The 23,274-nt window shown below is 41.8% G+C and overlaps 1 protein-coding gene across 3 annotated transcripts; it reads left to right on the forward strand.

Moving 5' to 3' along the window:
* Window positions 1-5,027: 5,027 nt before the first annotated feature.
* On the forward strand, window positions 5,028-22,330 carry LOC140918163 (cytochrome P450 3A9-like). Of its 3 annotated transcripts, none has more exons than XM_073361942.1 (13): window positions 5,028-5,211; window positions 6,882-6,975; window positions 7,963-8,015; window positions 10,098-10,197; window positions 10,575-10,688; window positions 11,006-11,094; window positions 11,713-11,861; window positions 14,213-14,340; window positions 15,041-15,128; window positions 16,303-16,463; window positions 17,340-17,566; window positions 19,445-19,646; window positions 21,168-22,330. In XM_073361942.1, exons 1-13 carry the CDS (start codon window positions 5,141-5,143, stop codon window positions 21,258-21,260), a joined length of 1,569 nt encoding a protein of 522 aa, XP_073218043.1. In that variant the 5' UTR covers window positions 5,028-5,140; the 3' UTR covers window positions 21,261-22,330. The 3 variants fall into 3 exon arrangements, with proteins under 3 accessions (XP_073218043.1, XP_073218044.1, XP_073218045.1); XM_073361943.1 differs by having other exon boundaries at window positions 19,484-19,646; XM_073361944.1 differs by lacking the exons at window positions 19,445-19,646; window positions 21,168-22,330 and adding an exon at window positions 17,695-17,921.
* The last annotated feature ends 944 nt before the right edge of the window (window positions 22,331-23,274 follow it).

Here is a 23,274-nt window from a genome sequence, read left to right on the forward strand (position 1 = left end):
CAGATAAATGTGATAACAAAAACCTAGCCTTTTGGGCACATAATTGATATGCCCTTTCCACAGAACTTGTTTTGGTTGGCGTAGGACGAGGTAGAATATTCACAGCAAACACACAAAATATAACTTACTAAGTTCCTCTTTTGGGCAAGAAATGTTTCTTGTGTTAATAAAAATCACTAGAAACAACATGTCATAGGTGTTGTAATGATGCTCACTCTATAATATGGTAACACGCTAGGCTTGTCTACATGAGAACACTCAGGAAAGTTAATCCAAATTAACTACATGTGAATTAAAAGTGGAGTAGGTAAACTGCATTCGACTGCTGTGTAGACACTATATGCTGTTCATTGTTTCAAGAATGAAAAATATGGATAATTCTCCAGCAAGGGCCAGCTATGACCTGCCAGCACTAGCACATGGAGTCATATATATGTAACAAGATAACATTAATACATCTTCTAGAAGAAAATTACATCCACAGTGGCTTAGCTACATAAAACTGCTTTGCCAATGCAGGCTGCTCCCTGCATATACCAGAATTTTCTAAAGTTCTTTGTTAACCATCATCGCTTTTGGCATTTATTCAGCTACCAAAAAACTGTCTAGGTATGTGGTATGTGATATGGTATGTGATCACTCTATCCAATCTACTAGCCAGCTAGTTACCCTATTTATGTGAGTTTATTCCTTTTCAATCCAGAGACTCTACTGTCTGGGCTGCAGCATCCCATTTGTTTATCTTCTGCATACCAAGAAGTCCATGTTAATTCACAACATTAACCGTAGAGACTGGGGCGGTCAGAGGCAGGGTCAGAGGCAGGTGCTAAGCCAAAAAACGTTGGAGCTGCAGTCAGCATCAGGGGAAGGGGCATAAAGGCAGGGACCTGGAGTGAGGCAGAAAAGCAAGAACCGGGAACAGACAGGGGTCTGGGATAAGGAGGGCAGTAGTCAGGTAAGTAGGCAGGGTCAATAACAGTACCCAGCCAGGATTCACCTAGTTGCTCAGACAACTTCCTGTGCCTCTTTCTGGTTTAAATAGTGCATCCCAGCCAACTGTTGGGGCTGGAGAACTCCCCCAACCAGGAAGTTTGTGGAGCTAGAGTTTCATTAGCCCCCTTCTCCAGTGGCTCAGGTGATCTGTGCACTAGCTAGGAACCTATAGGCACAGGTTTGAGGGCTGTGATTCCTCACATCAACTTTATATCGGCTTTACTGCTATTAGGATGTTGTTCTTTCCTATTGATGCTCATAGCATACAGCTGACATGTCTGGACCGTTGTTTTGCATCAGATCTTGCATTGCTGTGGCCAAGCCCTTTCTATGTCAGATTATTTGTTTTCCAAATGCAATATAGCATGCGAGTTAATTTAAGGGCACATCTCTGTTTTACTTCCTCTTTAAAACCCTCCCAAATAACTCAAAAAGATAAAAAGTTGAAAGTGGAACAAGGTGTTAATAACATCTCATAATTCTGGCCCTTATTCAGGAAAGCACTTAAGCACATGCAAGGTAATTCTATTTTAGGTACTTATATGGCCCCATCACTGTAGTATCTCTGTGCCTCATAATCTTTCAATGTATTTATCTGCACAACATCCTGTGAAGTGGGGCACTGCTATTATCCCCATTTTACAGATGGGGAACTGAGGCCTAGAGAGGCAAAGTGACGTGCCCAAGGTCACACAGCAGTGGCAAAGCGAAGAAACTGAAATTGAATCTGGGTATCCCAAGCCCTAAACTAGTGCTCTAACTACAGACAATCCTTCCTTGACTCTCAAGTCCATTTCTATTCAGGATGAGTGCTAAAGCAAGTGCTTAATTGTAATTCCTCATCATGGATGCTTTCTTAAACCCCAGCCTAATTCAGAATGGGAATGTCACTCTTGAACTATAATCTACACGAGTAGTTTTAAAAAAAACTTTATTAAGCCTTATTTGCTCTGAGAATTAAGCTGACCAAATTCAATTTGATTGGTTTCTAAAGGTGTTTTAAAAACACTGTTTTATCATATTAGTATTGTTAGTGGGAAATCCTATATAAGTACAAGAGAGTGAAAAAATAATACAGGATCCAAACCTTGGTAATCTACCACTGGTAGCTGGTTATCCGGGCAAGCTTCTAGAAGAGGTTTTCTGCACAGATATCTCCCATCCTACTTAAAGTCTTTGCTGAAACTTTTCAAAAGGGAAGTTTCTCATGATACAAGAACGGCTCTTATTAACTTTGGAGAAAGGTAGTGTTGGTCATAACTGGTAAGATTTCCTTCCTATGTCTCTGTAAAATACAGAATAGAAAATATTCACCAAACTTCTAGCAGCCTGCCTAAATGACAGGGGTGCTGGAACAATGTGTATAGTGGGGGTTCTGAGAGTCATTGAATCAAACTGTGTATAATGGAAACCACTTAAAGCCAAGGGGTGTGGCAGCACGCCCAGCATCCCTAGTTCCAGCACCTATAGTAAATGATGCAATCCCTTTAATTATTTACAAAAGTGAAGTTGGTTTTGTGAAAGGCAGAATTGCTGCTGATAGCAAAAGAAAAATATTTCACTTAATTCACCAAGCCCAGTTACTAGGTAGTCCATCAATAATTTTATCCCTAGGGCTGCATTTGACAGGGTGGAGTGTCTCTTGTTAATTGCACAACTAATTTTTGGTCCAATTTTTCTTAACTGTCTTGAAGTCCTTTACAATACCCCTTTTGCAAAGGCGCTGACAAATGGAATTCTTTTACATATATTTCAGCTGGAAGGAGGAATGCAGCAAGGTTGTCCCCTCTCCCTTTTATCTGTTGAGCACCTAGTAATAAGTCTAAGAAAGTAGTCCAGCTTTGCAAGCCTACAAATAAACAAAAGGTATACAAAGAGCAAAAGAGCAGTTTGCATGCAGATGATTTTTTGTGTTACTTGGGAATTCTTCTTCGGTCTTCCCCTGCTGTCATTAATAAATCGGTTTGGAGAATTATCAGGATGCCAAATCACTTGGAATCTACTCACACATAATAGACATTTCCGAAAGATCATATGCTTTTTTAAATCTGCAAGGAAATTACATACCCCGGCATGTACAACCTCTCCCATATATCCCATGCAGATACTACATAATAAAACCACTATGACATTATAAGATGGTTGCTTCTTCCCTTTTCTTTATGGGCAGAATTGAAATTGTTAAAATGAACACAAGGTATTTATATTATTGAGTTTGTTGCCAATGGAGATCTCTGCTTTATTATTTAGCCAGCTAAATAAGCTAATCACACTATGTGGGACTTGAGGAGCGCTATTAGTGGTCCCTGAAGAGGCACTGAGGCTCATAGCCTCATTACAGAAGACCCTGGGCTCCTGTGGAACCCAGAGGATCCCCTGCTAGAGGATTTGCAAGGGATTTACCTTCCCCCAGAGCTCCTCCCATAGCAATTTCTACAGGAGATCTAGGTTTGGAAATGAGAAAAGCTGACAGCCCAGTTTAGGGCCTTCTTCTTTGTTTGCATAAGATAGAAGAAAGTGTCTCTTAGTTAATGAACTTTGCATGCCCTTATGATTACACCAGTTTGTTGACAGGATATGGTATTTACTGTATCAATAAAAGCTAAAGGGACTCTGTCCTCACTTGAGGACTCACGTGATTGACCTTTAAAAACACAACAAATAGGATTATGCTCGTCTCGGATTGCTTTGTAAAGAACTGGCTGCTGTGGAAAGCCAGTAAAAAAAGTCAAGTCTCCACTCCATATCCTGAACTGGGTCTGAGCTGTCTCCTGCACAGCTCAGAAGGTGGCATGCACAACCTTGGCAACTAACTCCCTGATCCTGGAGATGGCCAATCACTGTTATTGTCGAATCCTAGATAATAGTGGATAACTGGAAAATGCCTTTTGGATCACAGAGTCCAATCTCCCTGCATTAAGGAGAATAGGATACTAATTTGCCACATGCTTACCTAATCCTGTCATTAACTTGTCTACATAACACATGTAATAATTTTAAGACAGTTGTTGTTAATAGACATTAATCTGGACTGATTTGTATCCAAAGCTCTCAGCAAAAGCCAGGGGAAGGTGGAAAGCAATACGGATCCTCCTGAAATAAGATCAGATGCTGCCATTCATGGTGCTTTCTGGATGGCTCTCCTCAAGTCTTGCTCACAAGCCCAAATTCTACTCAGTGCAACAGTCAACAGTGATGACGTATAAACTGTGAATACCCCCACATTCATGAATGGGAAATTCACATTGTCACACTGGTCTAAATCCTGAGCAATGTCACCGATGTTAGCTTGGTGTAAGAGAGTGGAGAATCATGCCCATTGTTTCAGTCTCTCTGCCTGCAGACTCAGGAGGACATTCCTGCATTGGTTCACATGAGACAGGTTTTCTTCAGTAGGGCTAGCAATGTTTTTTTTTAAATGAAAGTTTTAAATTCTGACTAAACTGATGGGATCACAGGAGATGTGATTGTATGGTTACTGCAACTCTAACTCCTGCTCAAGCCAGCTCTGACTCCGGATTTTAGAAATATTTTAATGGGAACAGGGTTTATTTTTTTAAATTGTAACTGTATTTATATTTATTTCCCTTAAGGAGACCAGAGGCATTTGGATACTAAATCAACATAATTATTCTTGAATTTTTAAAATGATTTGATTGTAATCTAAAAAGAGATGCTGTAGCTCAAACTGAAGTTATGCATTTGATGTAGCAATTATTGGATGAGGTTCTTGGGCCTGTGTTATGCAGGAGGTCAGGCTCGATGATCTGGCTTTAAAGTCTATGAGATTGTCACCATGATAAAGGAACTTCCCTCACATGGGTTAGGAATTCCTGACTAATTATGGATTGAACAATTTGTTATGAAGAAATTTAAGACCTTTGAGGTTAGTTTCAGGTGCTCTTACATCATAAGATAACATAACCTTTCCGGATTGGCCTCTTTCCACTAGCTCTGGCATTTACTCCTCCTCCCCTTTCACATGAAATAAAGGCAGAACCCAAGGCTCATTTAGAGGCCACTGCGTCATATGAGTAGCAGACAAAGTCGTGAAACTCTCTCATTTTTCCTAGGGCGCTAACCTAATCCAGGGCAGAGAAGAGAAAAACAAAGTTAGACTGGTCAGCGAGAGGAGTACAGAGCGAGGATGAGCTTCCTTCCACATTTCTCCATTGAGACCTGGGCTCTTCTGATCACCCTCCTCGCTCTCCTGATACTGTAAGTAAAGTTCTATTGAACTAAAGCTTCTCTTCTTGTGCTGTTTCCTCCAAGATCTTGAGAATTGTCAATGCCTTAATTCCAATGGTCTCCTGAAATGCAACCTGCATGTCAGTCCTGTAGGACAGGGGTTCTCAACCTGCTTCTTTCTGAGGCCCCCCCGGACATGTTATAAAAACCCCACGGCCAAGCTGTGCCACAACAACGTTTTTCTGCATATAAAAGCCAGAGCCGGTGGTAGGGGGTAGCAAGCAAGGCTATTGCCCAGGGTCCACGCCACAGGGGGCCCCGCAAAGCTAAGTTGCTCAGGCTTTGACTTCAGCCTCAGGTGGCACGGTCCAGGGCCCCAGGCTTCAGCCCTGCATGGTGGGGCTTTGGCTTCCTGCCCTGGGCCCCAGCAAGTCCAACACTGGCCCTGCTTGGCGGACCCCCTGAAACCAGTTTGCAGCCTCCCAGAGGGTGCCGGACTCCTGGCTGAGAGCCACTGCTGTAGGATCTGTATCCTCTGAACTCAAAGGGCTCTCTGGCTAGCAAACCTTTTCGAAAGACATATTGGCAAAGGGATGGTCCAGCCATAATCCAATCTAGGGAGATCTGCAAACAGTATTTTTGTGAATTGCTATGAGTTTGAGCCTCAAGGACTTCCTCTAGGATTTACTGTGGCAGAATTTGGGCTAGATAGTAGGGGGACTATTGCTGAGTCTGTAACTGCTTTGGGATCCATGGAATGAATTATAAATATTGATAAACATCTTGTACAATTTCCAGTGTCAGTATGATGCACAATAAAATACAGTATCAGCAAGAAGTCAACCTTTCAATATACTTACCCTTTTTAACCTGCCCCCGCCCCCCTCCCCATTTTGTTCTGGTCTAAATAAAGCCTCTGCTAAGGTTTCCTTGGTAAACATTAGAGCTATAACATTCACCCAGTGATAAAGTTCTTCCATGGGAAGTTGGTAACCTCCATCCAGAAACAAATATTTTGAAAAGCTCTTTCAACACAGCCCAAGACAAGCTTCAAAATGCTACAGCCCAGATCTTTATAGAGAAGCAGAGAGCCCTGAGGTAGGAGTAATAACTTTACAATACCAAAAAAAGGGTGCTTCAGAGGAGAGAAATCTGCAAAGCTGTCAACAAAATCCAAACAGAAACCCATCAGACTAGGCTCCTCGACACACCACTGCAGTAACATTGGGCTAAGCACAAGGAGAACAACACATGAAATTAAAGTGCAGCCTTATAAAAGCTCCGCTCAGGACATAATGTCTGGCTCGGCTTTGGTTTGTCCGTAATAAACATATGTAAGGTTTTTTTTCCCCTATGTTTCTCTCTCCCTTTATTGGCTCCTCTCCCTGTGCTGGCAATGAGCCTAGAGAGGCTTTTGCATTTTGCTAATGGCTTGAAGGACCCATTCTGTTGGAACAATTATTCCTTTATGAGATGATTGCTTTTACCTCAGGGCTCACTCGTTGATGGTCCATTACAGCAGTGAAGCTTATCACTTGCTGTGTTTATTAAACAGATTTACAAAATACTAATTTTTGGACCAAATTTTCCACAGCTTCGTTCCTGTTATTGTGCAACAGCTCCACTGCCCCTGGATTGCTTTGAGATCCAACAGCCTATTGTCACTGTTATGTGACCTTCAGATTCTTATTATTTTACAGATATGGGATCTGGCCACATGGTTTATTTAAGAAACTGGGTATTCCTGGGCCAACACCCCTGCCTTTCTTTGGGACCAGCTTGGAGTATCGCAAAGTAAGTGACTGAGGGCTCCAGAAACACACGTCCCTCATATTACAGTACCAAAACATTTCCACTGCACTGATGGATGTATCCTGTACAAGCTTCTCTGCTGGCATGTGAAGACCCAAGACAGCACAGAGTCTCTGTAATGTAGACCATGACACCTATTCTGTACAGCTCAAGTGAAGGACCCAGCGAGACCTTGGTGCTAACTCAAAAAAGACAAACACAGATGTAGCTGGTTTGCAGACTCACCATTTACATTTACACCATTTTTTTGGTACACTGTTTACTTACAGTCTCCTCAAGTTCAGGTTTGACAGACGGGCACACATATCCAATGATGGTCTTAGGAGGGTCTTGTTGCTCACAAGGTCATTGGGAATCACACAGGCCTCAGGAACAGCATATTCGGGAATCTTCTCCGCCCAGCTGCCAGCTCTAGCCTCAATTTCCCATCTCAGCAGGCTTCCTGCTTCATCCTTATATGGCACAGGGAAAGGAGGAGTATATGGCTCCTTCTTAAAAGGGCAGCATGCTGTCCCTTGTGACCATTACACTGTAGCTGCATAACTAGAAAATTTTTATTTGTTTACTTTATTTTGTTTATTTGTTTATTTATTAACCACTAAACTACTTGGGCAGCTCTTGGATTGTCTGAATGCCCCTAACCAAACACGGTAGAATATTCCCTTCCTCCAAGCCATCCCAGGAATGACAGGTAGACCCACCAAGCAACAAACAGACCCATCAAGCCAACCCAGCTATGTTTGTAGTTTAAAAAAGAAATCACAGTACCGAACATCAGGCTGAACTATGCGCACAGGTACATGTATGATTTAACCATCAAAGTCAATGTGCCTGTCTATCTGAGGGCAGCCTTTGCTCATAGTGTAGATCCTCAAGAGTCCCTAGGCAGTTTCTGCCATGTAGCTGATGAAATTTCTGCCTGAGTACTCTTCCTCCACTTCTAATTCCATTTTAACATTTCTTCTGCAGGGTGTAGTGGACTTTGACAAAAACTGCTTTCAGAAATATGGGAAAATCTGGGGGTAAGTATTTTACTAGACAGTATTCATCAGCTCAGGGTCTTTAAAGTTCATCCAAAATCTAAATCAGATTGTGAAAAAAAATCCACCAGAAGAGGGGAGCTTAACATCATGTTATATAGAGCTTAACCTGGCCTGTAAGATGAAAGGTGTTGAAATTTCGATCCAGGTGACTAGGTCCTGCTTTCAGTCATGTCAATAACAAAATTCCCACTGCCTTTAATAGGAACAGAATCCAGCAGGGTTTATAACTCAGGTGTCCTATTCTCCTTGTTTAAAACCTGTGACAGAAGGTATATATACCCCAGATACTCCTTTGAGAAACAGCCATAATGCTGTAGCTGATGGGTATTTCTATAGCACCTAAGATAGAGTGATAGATCTGCCTTGTCACATCTGTCCTGACCTGATGAAGTGCAATACATCTGCATTACCACCAGTCTTTTTCTGCATTGGATGTTTGCTTCACTTTTTGTCACTAAGATTATAACTCCGGCTCTAAACCTGGAACACACCTTGCTGTTTTCAGTAATGGATATATCTATTCACTGTAACATCTCTGAAAGAGTTTCAGAGTCTAGGGAAAATACCTTTAAATGCCCCACCCCTCCCCAATTTTCTTTCCTTTTCCCCACAAACTCTCCTACCCATTAATTGTTATTATTAATTATTATTATTATGTATTATTGTAGCACATAGGATCCCCAGTCATGGCCCAGGACCCTATTGTCGTAGGAGCTGTACAAACACAGAACAAAAAGACAGTCTTTGCCACAGAGTTTATAATCCAAGAATAAGACAAAAGACAACAGGACAAGGAAACAACGAGACAATACCAGTCAGCATGATAGGCAGTGGGTCTTCCACTCTGTCGCTCCTGTTTCTCTGCACTCCCTCATCTTCCCTCCTGTTCCCTACAGCCTCCTCTGCCCTAGTCTCCTTCTGCAACCCGCATTACTCTTCTCCCTACAGCAGTCCACATATCCTTGCACCAGCCATCTTCCTGCCTTCTCTCCTTACCATCGTCTCCTTACAATTTCCAGTACAGAGCCCAAGGATACCCATGTTTCCTGAGGGTGGCCCATTGGAAACAATGTGAGAGAGCAAACATCTTTACTAGAGGTGGCCTTGCTTCTACGCGCAAAGTAGAGATATGGAAGCCATCTTCACGAAGGGCACCCTCAGCCTTCAAACACTTTGAAAGTAATGGGAAATGGTGGGCATTCTGAAGAAGGGCAAAAGTCATGAGTTTGATGCCAGAAATTGGTACACCATCAGAAACTTAACACAAACGCCTAAAATTGGAAGAGTTAACAACTGATGATTCACAGCACCTTAAACTGCCATGGATTGCAGTGGGCGTTGGAGGTGCTCAGTCTCCTGTACGCCTGGATCTTTTCTTTAAGATTTGCAAAGAAACTTGAAGAAATCTCATAATTTTCACACTGTGTTATGAGTCAAGGTAACATCCTGCTGTACATTCGTTTTTTGTAAAAAACTTTCTATTTCTACATTGTAGAAATGCTCCCTAATGACACAGGTCAAGGTGCTTGTGCCACAGAAAAACATGTGTCTTTTATCTGGTTTTGGAAAGATGTTTTCAGTACAAATCTAATTCTGGAAAAAGTCTATTCTAGCTCCAGTGGGAATGAAGGGATTGATTTATGAAGAGAGATTAAGGAACTGAGTATGTACTGCTTGGCAAATTGAGGACTTGTAGGGAATGTTCTACATGTATTTGAAGGATGTAAACATCAAGGAGATAGTGGAGGTGTTGAGAGGATTAGAAAAAGGCATAACTAGGAGGAATGGGATGAAATTAAATGAGCATCATCAATTTAAAAACCACATTTCTGTCTGCAAATCCTTGACCTATTGTTACCAGTAGCACCCTGATGACTATAAATGAAAGAGATTACATAAAAATATTTCTATTTTTCATATCCAGTCATGGACTTTACTATAAAAAGCTCATGAAGACTAGATCTTGTGGCCATCATAGAAAACTTGATGAAGGAGCTTCCATATAATTCCTTATTCTCCATTAACATTGGTGGGTTTTGCAATGTGTTATTTTTTCCCTAGGTTTTATGAAGGCAGACAGCCTGTGCTGGCCATCCTGGATTCTACACTCATTAAAACTGTGCTGGTGAAAGAGTGCTACACCACCTTTACCAACCGACGGGTAGGTTTCCAATCTTTAACCTTCTTCATTAAGACATAATAAAGTCTTAAATGAAAACAATCTCAATTACTGTTAGAAACACACAGTATTGGAAAGCTTTAGGGTCTCTTAGTATAGGAGAATGAATGTACATCCAGAATTAAGCTCATTTCCCACTGCATGTCACTCCACTCAAGAAGGAGGGAGAAAAAGCTCAGTTGGAATAGGGTACTTTGGTTCTCAAAGAAACCTATTTGATTGCACTTGAAAAGCGGCTGAACCTCTTAGGAATACAAAAGTTGGGAATACAAAAAAATACTCAGGACAAACTCTGCTGAGTTGAAACAATCAATGAGAGCTAGATATGATCCTTTCTGTGCTTTGCCTTTCCCCCCCAGAGATTTGGTCCAACAGGATTGCTAGAGTCGGCTGTCTCCATCGCTGAGGATGAGCAGTGGAAGAGGATTCGCACTGTGCTCTCTCCAACCTTCACCAGTGGGAAGCTAAAGGAGGTAAAACCCAGAAGAGCAGTCACAAACTAAACCACTGGGTCAGTGCAGACAGCACTGAAGCAAAGATAGTCACAATGGTCTGGTCTCTTCTGTCAGAATCAGATTACTAAATCAGCTTGTTTTCTTTGCGCCTCCTCATGTAAAAAGGAAAATGATTAAAATGAAAATGCCAGAAAGCCAAAAGACATGATGCTTGTGAATGTTTATGATTCTCCCCTAGGCTATTAGGAACCATGTTTTAAACAAGAGGAAAAGTTACTATACTAATTATCTATAAATAGGACATTTTTATTTGTGTACTCTGATTCATATTTCAGATGTTTCCCATCATGATGCATTATGGGAAGGTTTTGGTGAGAAATGTTCAGAAGCAAGTGGAAAAGGATGAACCCATAGCTGTTAAAGAGTGAGTAATTCTGTCCTGCAAGGCTGGGACTTGTCAGACAACAGCTGTTGATACGGTGTGATTGTGAGCTCTTCGGGGCAGGGATTGTGTCTGTCTGGGGCGCAGCTAATATATTGTACTAATGGCATGCAAATAGTAAATAAAACTAATGGTAATAAATTCATTGTCACCATACATGCAGCATCGGGGACAGAACTTAGCATACTTAGTTCCAAAACCACAGATTTTACTACTGGAGTAAACAGAGACTACACTGTCTTAGTGTTAGGGCTTCAAGGGCCACAGCCATTAGCTGACAAGATAATCACAGCACTTGAGCAGGTCTGACTCCCCCAGAATATCTACACATGAGCTAATAACTGTGTCATACCCCGAGGAAGATTACGAGATTCTAGGCTATGCTAGTTCTGAATGAGGCTTTATGGAAATTTGCCTGTTTCCTCACAGATGCAATACTGGTATTGCATATCTTTCTTTGTTTTCAGAAGGAAAGAGAATTCCTCCTGAGGGTTTTGTTTTCTTTAAGGAGGTGTCATATGGGAAGCAAGTGAAAGGTTACAATCACCTATTTCAAACGTTAAGTCCACAATCAGTATTTTATTTTCCATCTTTTCTTAGTGTGTTTGGTGCCTACAGCATGGATGTTACCACAAGCACTTCATTTGGCGTGAATATTGACTCAATGAACAATCCCCAAGACCCATTTGTGAAGGAGGTTAAGAAACTAGTGAAGTTTGATGTCTTTTCCCCACTCTTTATTTTGATATGTAAGTTGACTCCTGCTCATTGAAAACTCCATCCAAGTTTGTGATCCTGATGTTCAGTAAGGATGAGTGGAGCAACAACAGTACATACTGCTCCATTCTATACCTTAGCCTATGTCTAGGGAAACTAAGTTACTTAGTTCTGCCATAAGAACAGTAGTCTGGACTAGATGACCTCTCAAGTTCCCTTCCAGTCCTATGAGTCTATGATTACACTAGGATGATCTAATCTGTATCAAATTATAATCATGCTATGCCTAATGGCTATGGTAATCTCTAGAAGAGAAGATTTTCTATAGTCAGTGGAGTTGTGTTGACACGAAGACTACCAACATTTGGCCATTTTATTGTATAGCAGGTAGGAAGGGTCACATCCGATGAAGTGAGCTGTAGCTCACGAAAGCTTATGCTCAAATAAATTTGTTAGTCTCTAAGGTGCCACAAGTCCTCCTTTTCTTTTTGCGAATACAGACTAACACGTCTGCTACTCTGAAACAGTGTAGTGGAGATTTGGAACTGGTTTCTAGCATATGAGACGGTAAAGGATTTGAGAACTTTCAAGACAGTCTGAAACAAACTTCAAACGCTTTCAGAATATTGTTATGAGCTGGGTGAAACCTTGTTATGGGTTGAGGTAAAGCCTCATTCAAGCTGAAGTGTGAGTGTGTCCTCCGTTTAAGATAATTGTAAGAGACACTTAAGGGGCCACACCTAAAACAAAGCCTAATACAGTCTGCCCAGAAATTAGCACTGCATGGGGCAATGTGTTCAACTGGGTCTTGTGACCAGCAGGTGTGGGAGTACACACAGATACTGAGGTCACAGTCAAGGACAGAGAGAGGAAGAGGCAAAGAGCCAAGAAAAAGCCAAGCAGGAGCCTGTAAGCACAAATTTGGTCCTGGAAAAAGATAGACTGTTCTTTTGAGTTTGATGTTGGCTACAGAGGTTGGGGGGCTGTTAGCAAAGAAACTGCTCCTTTTGTTCTTGGTTCCTTCTGTATTCAGAGAGATAGGACTTTGTACAGTTTTTGTAAATAAACAAAACTGCTTCAAAGAAATGCCTGATTACCACCAGTTTCTACTTCCAGCCCCAAAGCTTGACTAGCTGCTCAGGACAAAAAGGGCAACAATATTTTCATCTTGAGTATGCCAGGCTTTGTTATTAGTTTGGTTTTTCCAAAGATTTCTTGGGGTGGGAAGCTATTTCTGTGGAATATTGCTAGTGCTAGCTGGAGGAATGTCCTGCACTCAGAGAGCATAATCGACCCCAGTTTTCAATGGTAAAAAAACACCAGACACACATGGCTTGAGAGCAGGGCCGGATTAATACAGGGGCTTTAGGGACTGCAGCCCAGGGCCCTGGGCTAAGAGGGGCCCTGGCGCAGCAGGGCTCAGCAGGCTACCTGCATGCTGTGGCCTCACACCACTCCTGGAAGTGGCTGGCTGCTGGCACGTCTCTGCGGCCCCTGGCTCCGCAGGCTGACCCTGCCCCCAGCACCGTCCCTGCAGCTCCCATTGGTCGGGAAGCTCACACCCCCTCCTGCACCCCAACCCTGTACCCCAGGTCAGAATCCCCTCCTGCACCACACTCCCTCCCAGAAGGAAACTAATATAACAGCTGTTCTAAGGTAAGAAGCAGGCTACTTTGAATTAATTTAACTATATTCTACATGTTTTAAGACTGAAATGTAACCACAGAACAGCTTTATGTTAATTAAAAGGCAAGTTTAGGATAACGTTAATAGCCTCAATGCCATAATTGTGATCATTTTGTTTTAAATTAGGAAAAAGACTTGTATACAGGGGCCCCATAAAAATGGAATAGCCCCGGGCCCACAGGAGAGTTAATCCGGTCCTTCCTGAGGGACTGGAATGCTCTTGGGGCAGGTATTCATACACAGGGCTAACTTGTAGCAGTGAGGCAGCAACTTTAGTAAGGGGTAGTGTGAAGCTGCATTGCCCCAGGCAGAGCTCAGGAAGGAACTGATTATCCCTCTCAACTCCCTGTTGCCTTTGGGTAGTACACACACTATACCGTGTCAGCACATCTGCCTATGTAAATGGGAGCGGTGCCCATTTGCTCCAGGGGTGAACTGGGCACTAGACTGCTACTGTCTGGAGCTGGATTTGAATCACTGAACTGTAGAATGTACTTGCTCAGTGCCTGGTTCAGCTAAGAATGTCATTTGGATCTGAACAGCCAACCAGTAAAATCTGGATTTTGAACCATTCAGAAAAGAGTCTAAATATTGTCAAATTGATTGTTCTGATCATATTTTTCCGTTAATATCTTAAGGAAATGGATTTTTTTGCCCAGGTTGCCTCACTCTCACAATGAATTTCTCTCTGCTCTAGCTGTATTTCCATTCCTTACTCCTCTTCTTAATATGCTGAATGTGAACATTTTCCCAAGTGATGCCCTGGAATTCTTTGCACGGTCAGTCACCAAAATAAAGGAAAAGCGCAAGAGAGACACCCCCACGGTAAGGAAGACTTTTTCAATGATGGAACCAAAGAATATTATCCATTCAGTTACCCACGTGAAAAATTCTTCACGTGACACCATTGAAAATGCAACTAAAGTCAAATAATGGCCAGAAGCCAGCATTACAACACATCCAGAATTTTGCTGGAACTAAAGTCCCAGCGGAGTCACAGAACAGAATGAATGCAGCAGTGACCTCGGGCTACATCAGGGTAAAAGCAACTGCAATTTAGGCTTGCAATGCTTTTGATTTGACAGCAAACTGGCAGAAGATGTGATCACCTGTGGAGTGGACTAGGGATGCTGGAGCAGAGAGAGGGAGAGATACTGCTGAGTAAGCAGTAGATACAGTGCAGGACGACAAATACTCAATATTCAGCAACATGGTCCCCATACAAGACGTGGTCTTCACACCAAAGATAAGAGGACAGAGTCACTCTTATTACCCTGCAGGACTTCCTCAATCCAGTCCCAGGGAGAATATTAAACCCTATGGTAGAGGTGGTACTTCTGAAATACACTTACTGAGATTATTTCCCCCCCCAAATTGTAAAGCCATATAAGGGTGCCAAGCAATCCGGACTAAAGAGGTTTAGCGTTGTGGTTCCACGCTGTGCTCACTGCTTCTTGTGAGAATGAGAGTCCAAGTCTGCCGTCTTTGCCATCAGCTGTCTTCTGAATGTTACTTCTCTTCCTAGGATCGAGTGGATTTCCTGCAGCTGATGATTGACTCCCAGAATTTAAACACCAGTCACGAGAGCAATGGGTTGGATCACCCAAATAAAGGTAAAACCATGAAATTATTTATAATCATGAGTGCCTTAGGAGGCTCCTGGACTGAGGGGAATTGGATTGTTCATCCTGTGCAGTTGGGGAGAAGATTTATACTCATTCATGTGCACATTTGCACAACAGTGTTGTATAAAATAGGAAACATGTCTCCTTTCCTGCAGTAAAAAAAAAAAAGGCGCATTCCATGGCATCTTCTACAGCATATTAATTAGGGTTGGTCAATAAAAGATATTGGGGTGGTATGTACCAATATACCCAGGGACAAACTGTCCATCCTCCCTCCCCCAAATATTTGTCAGCATTGTATTTATCACTATGAACAAATATTCTCAGTTCTTTTCCGGGGTGGATGGAGGCAGGTGATGTGAGAGAATTTCTCCCCTTTTTTCTTTTCTCACACCTTCCTCAAAAAGCCTCACATCTGACACCCCTTCTCTGCCTAAAGGGGAGAAGACACAGCTGGCTCTGGAGCCCAGCAATTGACCATTCATTAGCTAGCAGGCTCATTTCAGAGGGACACAGGGACTGCATTTACTTTCCCTGTAGAAGTCAAGTCTCGGGGTGAGGGATGAGCTTGAGATCCAAACACAGACATTCTCATTTTAACCCCTTCAGTAGCCTTTTCCTGCACTACAGGATGTGATGATTACACCAACTCCAGACCAAGGTCTCTGCCTCACGCTCCAGGTTTCAGGGCTGTAGTGAGCTCAGTGACCTTACACCAGACTCACGGCCGAACAAGTTCATCAGGCCACAGGATGATGCATACATCCATAATTTACAGTTAGTAATTTCTTTAGGCCCTGCTGCTTTAATCAGGAGAAACTTTCATGGGGATTGTGGCAGGATTATACATGTTACATGATTTTTTTTATTAAAGTAAACTATAATTATAATACCTGCAGAAGAACTACAGCAAACTTGACTTATTCAGAAAACACCAATCAAAACAAGTAAGTCAACTCTCAATACCAGGGACTCAAATCAATTATTAGCATCTAATTCACCTACCTCAACCCTGTGCTCCTGCACATGGGACAATAAAAGAAACCTTCCTCATCTGTGTGTATGTATATAAAATACAATATATACTGTTCCCCAAACAGCACAGTTTACATACTGTGAATTTGGACTTCACCTTTTCTGCCCGTTTATAATCTCTTCACAGTCCTGACTGATGCTGAGATTCTGGCACAAGCAATTATCTTTATTTTTGCTGGCTATGAGACCACCAGCTCCACTCTTGGCTACTTGGCTTACAGTCTAGCTACTCACCCCGATGTACAGCAGAAGCTGCAGGAGGAGATAGACTCTGTTCTTCCCAACCAGGTAAGAGTATTGGATGCTCAGTGATATGTAGCATCTCTTTATGGGAAATCCCTCTCCTCTAGTTCAAAGTCAGCAACACTGTTCTTTAAAGAAATTAAATGGTTGTATTAAAAAATATTCTAAGTGTTGATTCACCAACCCTTTGGGAGCTCAGAAGGACAGTGAGAAGACAATAAAAGAAATCTTCACCAACCCACATATAAGTCTTCTCTGTATCTGTTTGTCTTTATGTCTACCCCTTCCACCAACTTCAGTCATTTATCTCTCCTCAAAATCCCACCATTCAACAATGCATATTAAAAGGGACAATTTACATTTGTTTTCTTAATCCTGCTATTCACCAATAAGGTATTTATGGGGCAGAGGCAAAGGAGGAGGGAAGGGGCGAATGTAAGAAGAGAAAGCATCTGCACAATATTGAGGGGGGATTGGCTGAGAGACATGGAGCAGTGACAGGGCAATATGGTAACATCGCATTTTCATGGGTACCAACTTGTTTTTATAACCTCTTACACTGGGCTCCTGTACCCACCTCTCTCCACTGAAGCCACTTTTCACCAATATTTTGGCCACAGCAAGGGGCTCAGAACTGCCAATTTTAACTACAAGCTTTGTTTTCAAACAGCTTTTGTGTTTAGGTGGGGTCCCTTTCTATCTAAGCTTTCAGCATAAGGAAAATGGGCACAGATTCCTGTTAACTTACACTGAGGAAAGGAAAATGAAGGTGAACTCCCAGCTTTACCCCCAATATACCTAGGACATGTACTTTGACAAGAGATAAATTGGGGAGGACAGGATGGTTTTAACACTGATCAGATTAAAACAAGATGTGTAAACTCCCACATGCCTGATCAACATTTTTGCTTTCCACTAAAGGCGCCTCTCACGTATGATGCCCTGATGCAGATGGAGTATGTTGACATGACACTGAGTGAAACCCTCAGGCTCTTTCCTATCGGAGGGCGAATTGAAAGGGTCTGCAAGAAAGATGTAGAGATAAATGGAGTGACCATTCGCAAGGGCACTGTCGTTATGATCCCATCCTTCCTTATGCATCATATCCCAGAATACTGGCCAGAACCAGAGGAGTTCAGACCTGAAAGGTACAGAACCTATATTGATAGGGAAGTAGTAATATACAGTACTGACATCTTTAAATTCATTCTTAAATATCAGTCTCTTGCAAAGAAATTCCTTGTCATGGTTAACCTTCATTACTGTTCATAACAAGGCAGGCAGAGAGTCTTCAGAGAATATCAGAATACCTGCTCCTGCTTCCACCGAAGCCAATTGCAAAATCCCCATTAACTTCAACAGGAGCAAGATTATATGCCCAATATGAGCAACTGTACCTGAGTTCTGTTGGTCTTTCATTTATGAACTCAATGCTCATGTTTCCAAGGTGCCACTCCTCTTTATAACAGTCACATATAGAAGATATAGAGAAACATTTTGCCTGATCCAGCTGACTGATGTCTATGGCCCTGCACTTACACTTTACAGTAGCCTGACCAATGACAGACCATGCCATGATGAGGCGGTACTGTTGCAATGCAGCATCATTAACAGCTGAAAGGTGAATATAACTGGTAATCACAATCATTAATGGGACTTCATTACTCTGCAGAAGCTTTGCCTAGAACTCTCACTCAGATGTTTTACGGACTATCAACTGAACCTCCACAGAAAAACTCATTGTATCCTACAGAAGCTGATTGTCAGCTCGGTTTCTTTGTTTTTGCTGTTCACTCTCTTGTCCAGCCTGAGGTTGAAATTCATTTCTGACACCACTTGACACTTCTATGTACTTTGTCAAGTTTCGATGGCCAAACAGATGAAATCAAAAGTCTGCCCAAAAGTCAGAACTTCTTGTCCAAAAAAACACTGGCTTTTATAATTTCCGATTAAGAAGAATCCTCATTAGCTTCAGCAGCATTAGGCATTACATCTTCCATTAGCCAGTGAGAGGGTGTCATGATTGCACATATTTCAGTAGGTCTGACATTCCATCTGGTAGAGACCAGCGGTGTATACTCCTTATCAGTACATCAATTATACATCACACCCCTATAGCATTTTCCACCTGAGGATTTAAAAAAAACTTCACAAAAATTATTCAGTTAAATCTCACAACACCCACGTGAGGGTCAGAGTCCAAGACAGGCCAGAGGGCAAATCAAGAGACAGGCATCATTAGGCAGGCAGTGTCCCAGATAGGCCAGAGGGTAAACCAAGAGTCAGGCATCAAGAGACAAGCAAGGCCAAAAGCCGGAGTCTGAGATCTCTCACACACGGGGTCTGAAGCAAGACAGCCAGGCAGTTTGTACTGTTGCTCAGACAATTCCCGGTCATGGATGCCTGGCTTAAGTACCAATGCCAGGCAATCAGTGGATTGCAAGGAGCTGCCACTCAGGATCTGCTGGGCAGTACTTCCTGCTGGGCTCAGCCTTACGGGGCCTTCCGACAGGAGCCCAGCCTCCTGTGGAGGCATCAGGGGACCACAGTCCCAGGTTTTAGCCCTGCAAGTTCTTATAGCTAGCCCCTGGGCTTTCATGAAATGTTGCCAACTGTTCCCATTTGAAATAGCCTCTTCCCCACCCAAACTCATCCCAAGATTCATTCCTGCCTGCAACAGGGCAGTTCAGCCATTCTTCAGGACATCCTCTGTAGAGGCCAGGAAGGGCCCTGGTGCTGTGAAGCAACCCTTGACTTTGCTTTCATGAAGTTCCCATGAAGTCCTGGGGAGAAAGCATAGAACTTTGATCTTGAACTGAAATTCCTCCACATGGCAAGGGGCTTGGTTAACTGTTAGACCATTTGTGTGGCAAATACAAGTTATTTCTAAAACCAGATCATGTTTCTGCACCCCAAAACTGAGCACGTTCTCTCTCTAAAGAAAAAAGACCTTTCAGGTGAAGTCACCCCTGGGGTAGCTCTGCTGAAGTCAATGGAGTTACAGCAGGCAAGAATTTGTGTCTCAGTTTCTATATAAATGCTCAGGTGCTTGTATCTGGAACCAGGTTCAGTAAAGAGAACAAAGAGACCATGGATCCTTACATGTACTTGCCCTTTGGAGCTGGACCCAGGAACTGCATTGGAATGAGATTTGCTCTCCTCTCCATGAAAGTTGCTATCACCAGTCTGCTGCAGAATTTCACCTTCAGACCCTGCAAAGAAACCCAGGTGAGAAATCCAGATTTATACGCAGTTATTTGCAAAAACAGTTAATATAAAACTGCCTCAATTTATTTGGCTAGAACAGTGGGATATAGTGCAAGAGAAATATGCAACACAAGATGCAAAGCGTACAGGTATAATACACGGCAGACTATACACCATATTTAATGTGCATAATGTGAAGTAGTCTGAAATTTGCAATGGAATATTCTGAAAGGGGTAAGAAACTGTCTAGGAGAGAGAAATGAGAGGGAGAAGGATTAATCAGCTTTAGTAGAAACCTTCAATCAAGTACATTAGTTGACATCAGCATAGTGTTCCATACAGAAATGAAATGGCTTGACTCCTAACCAGTAACACATTATCAATGAGTCCTTGTTTTTGCTGTTCAAGTCCCTAGGCAGTTTAAGGTGAGGTTTCTGCAAATCATGGCTCATCCTTCATCTGTTCAGTAAAGTGGCTCCTTAGAAGTCCAAACCCCCCTTTTGCTTAGTTGCCTACGTAACATTTTCCGAAGAAAACAATGGCTTGAGTCAAAATATTGCCAGACTTCCAATGCAAAGTCATAACCCGCCTTGACAATTATGAAGGTCACAGGCTTTAAACATTTTTAGCAGGAAACAAGCTCTTGTTGAGATGAACACTACATATATGAAAGCCAAAGGCCTTCACAAACCATAACTAGGAGTACTGTAATGCAGACATACTGTGACACAGACATATTAGATAAAGGATTTTGTCAAGAATCTGTCATTCCCTGGAACTAGGAACCTTGCTATTCAGAAATGCACATTTATCTCCTTCCCTGAACATCATGGAGAAATATTTAGCTGTGAATCATGGAGACAAAGGGAGCAGGGGACTGTAAGAATGATCATAAATAACCAATCTCCACAAATAACATTTCAGCAGGTGCCCATATGATCATCCAAAAGAATTCCCTCTTGGACAATTTGTTGTAGGAAGGCAAGTGAATGTTTGTTATTGGTTCATTTAGTTTCATCAGGACTCAACTCACTTCCTTTCACTAGGACTACACAGAAAGACACCATTCTACCTAAAGGCAGTGAATATATGCTGATAGTTCCAATTTTACCTTCACCAAATCCTAGCCAAAATGTTAATGGAATTCTCCGACTTGCAAAATAAGCCATTTGGATTTGTGGTTTGGTCCAGGCCCGCCTCTACCCCAAAATCAGGCAAACCTTTTCAATATGAGTTACATTTAGAGATTTTGGCTTAGTTTAAACCTACATGTCAACTAAACCAGTGGTAGAGGGAGGGCTGTGGACCCCAGGAAGTTTGCATGACCCACTGTGAAGTGAAATATCCATGTTTAGCACAAATCTTGTTGTAAACTTCAAACAGGGAAAACGAAAGATCCGTGACACAGATATACAAGGGTTTGTGTTCCTGAGAAGGCCAGAAACAGTCCTATTCCCAAGGACAAAATGCCTCTGTCCTATGTCCCCTTTTTATCTGTCTTTTATTCAGTGGGATCTAAATGATCTTCTCTAATTGCTGCAGATACCTCTCAAACTGCTTTCAAAAGGATTCATAACTCCAGCAGAACCTATCATTCTGAAGTTAGTCTCCAGAACCACAGAATCGAAGAAGTAAAATCCAGTGACGTTTTATAGCAGCTCTTTAGAGGCCAATAGCTGCTGTACCAACAGATGCTGTACACATTGTTCTGGGAAGCTGATGCAGACACAGAAGAGCTTAATTCAGAAGACAGTTGCTAAATATTCGCAGAAAAGCATGACCAGAGAGACAGAGAAAGTGGGTGAGGTAAGGAACCATTAGAATATGTGCTAATTACTTATGCTAAACTATCTGTTCAATCTTGTATTTAGCTGTGACACTCTTGAGCACCTTTCCCAGGCCTGGAGAGGAGCTCTGTGTAGCTGGAAAGCTTGTGTCTCTCTCACCAACAAAAGTTGGTCCAATAAAAGATATTACCTCACCCAGTTTGTCTCTCTACTATCCTGGGATCAACATGGCTACAACAACACTGCATGTAAAAAGCATGTTTGTCAGAAATGTAATCTGAGTCATTGGACAGTAATTATACAGTAAATGGCTTTTCTAATTCTGATTGTATAAAATGTATTTACAAAGTAAAGATTCCACTAAAGAGCAACAGCTCATTCACAAAGTTATCCTCTGCTATCTGGTCTATCCTATGAAATTTAATCAAGTCTGAACAGAGTTGTCAGCAATAGCGTTAGCTGAATGGGCTTGGAACACAATTTAGCAGTGAGCGTGGACGAGGGTAAACCATGTTCAGTATTGTGTTAGCTAATTAAACTCAACCACACCTAACCCTTGCTGACAGACATGATTGCTGGCAACTGTGCTGAGTCAGGTGCTGTTAAATTTCAGTGCAGGCCAGGTCTGGCTCTCTTTTAGCGGTATTCCTTCCCAAAAGGGAGAAAAGTACAGTCTCTTTCAAGATGCAGAAGAGACTTGTTTGATACCAACAGGAATCAGTTATTATTAATAATGATTATTGAATGGGAATATTGGTGATGAAAAATGGGTGCATGACAAGATTCTTTTTGAATAGTGCAAATAGTTCTTGTCTGGATACAGTTCAGCAAACAAACTGTTTGGCTGCAGTAAGGCTATATTCTGCTAACTAATTGCTTGTGTAATGCATCTATTGTATAAAGTGGTAATTTACAGAGATGACAGAAATCAATAAAAATATGTTGAGCAGAGCTCATTTGTCTGTTTTATATTATGAATGAGTTCATCACTTGTCATTTGAAAGAAATATGTAGTCTTGACCGCTGAAATTATGAATATATAGCATCTTCTACTCAGTTCAATCTCTGGTAAATTTGATCATTTATCCTGCTCAAAATCTCCAAAACAAAAGCATTTGCTTTACATATAATACAGTTTCCACATATCTTGGTAGATAGGCTTGCTTTAGGCAAATATTTGATAATTTGAGCACTGGCTATAGGAAGTTCCCATTTAATCAACAGAGAAGACCAATTGTCTTATGGGTCTTCATTCAGACTATACACAAGATAAATTATATTGGAAATTTGTGTTTAAGACATTCTGAGCATTGGCATGCGTGTGCTAAACAATCTGCGATGAGAGTCCTCATTTTCTGGATGAGGAGATGAATTGTTTAGTTCAGTCAAAGCGATAGGAATGGACTCAATCTAATAAACTACTTCCACACTGTACTACTAATTTCATTTCCATCTTGTAATCCACTTGGTCAAATGAATGAAGTAAATATGATAAAAAGCCTTTTAGATAGATTTGATATGCAGTTTCCCACATGACCACCTCTTGTTTTGCTTGTTGTGGGATTGGGCACAAGAGTCGCCACAGTTGTCACAAATCGTATCACTACACTTGTACTTTGGGCAAGAAATGCTTCCTGTATTTCTGGCTAGAACCTCATGAAGATATTGTTCCTTAGCCAAGTCAAGCAGTTGTTGTTCCGTCAACATCCTTTTGGTTTCATGATGTTCTACAGATGAGCTCCCCCTGGGATACCTCACAAACTAAAGGAAAAAATAGTACATATTCTTGTATTTCCCACAGCACTTTTCAGATACAGTGTTTTCTTCAAGGTGCAAGACTGTGGTGCTTTGTCATGGACTGT

Source organism: Lepidochelys kempii, chromosome 10 (genome assembly GCF_965140265.1).
Source record: "Lepidochelys kempii isolate rLepKem1 chromosome 10, rLepKem1.hap2, whole genome shotgun sequence".
NCBI lineage: Eukaryota > Metazoa > Chordata > Testudines > Cheloniidae > Lepidochelys > Lepidochelys kempii.

Bases quoted from the DNA above. Each gene is read 5' to 3' on its own strand.
- LOC140918163 (XM_073361942.1), top strand. From the start codon at position 5,141: ATGAGCTTCCTTCCACATTTCTCCATTGAGACCTGGGCTCTTCTGATC. The intron at 5,212-6,881 runs GTAAGTAAAGTT...ATTATTTTACAG, and splicing joins CTCCTCGCTCTCCTGATACT to ATATGGGATCTGGCCACATG. The intron at 19,647-21,167 runs GTGAGAAATCCA...TAATTGCTGCAG, and splicing joins GACCCTGCAAAGAAACCCAG to ATACCTCTCAAACTGCTTTC.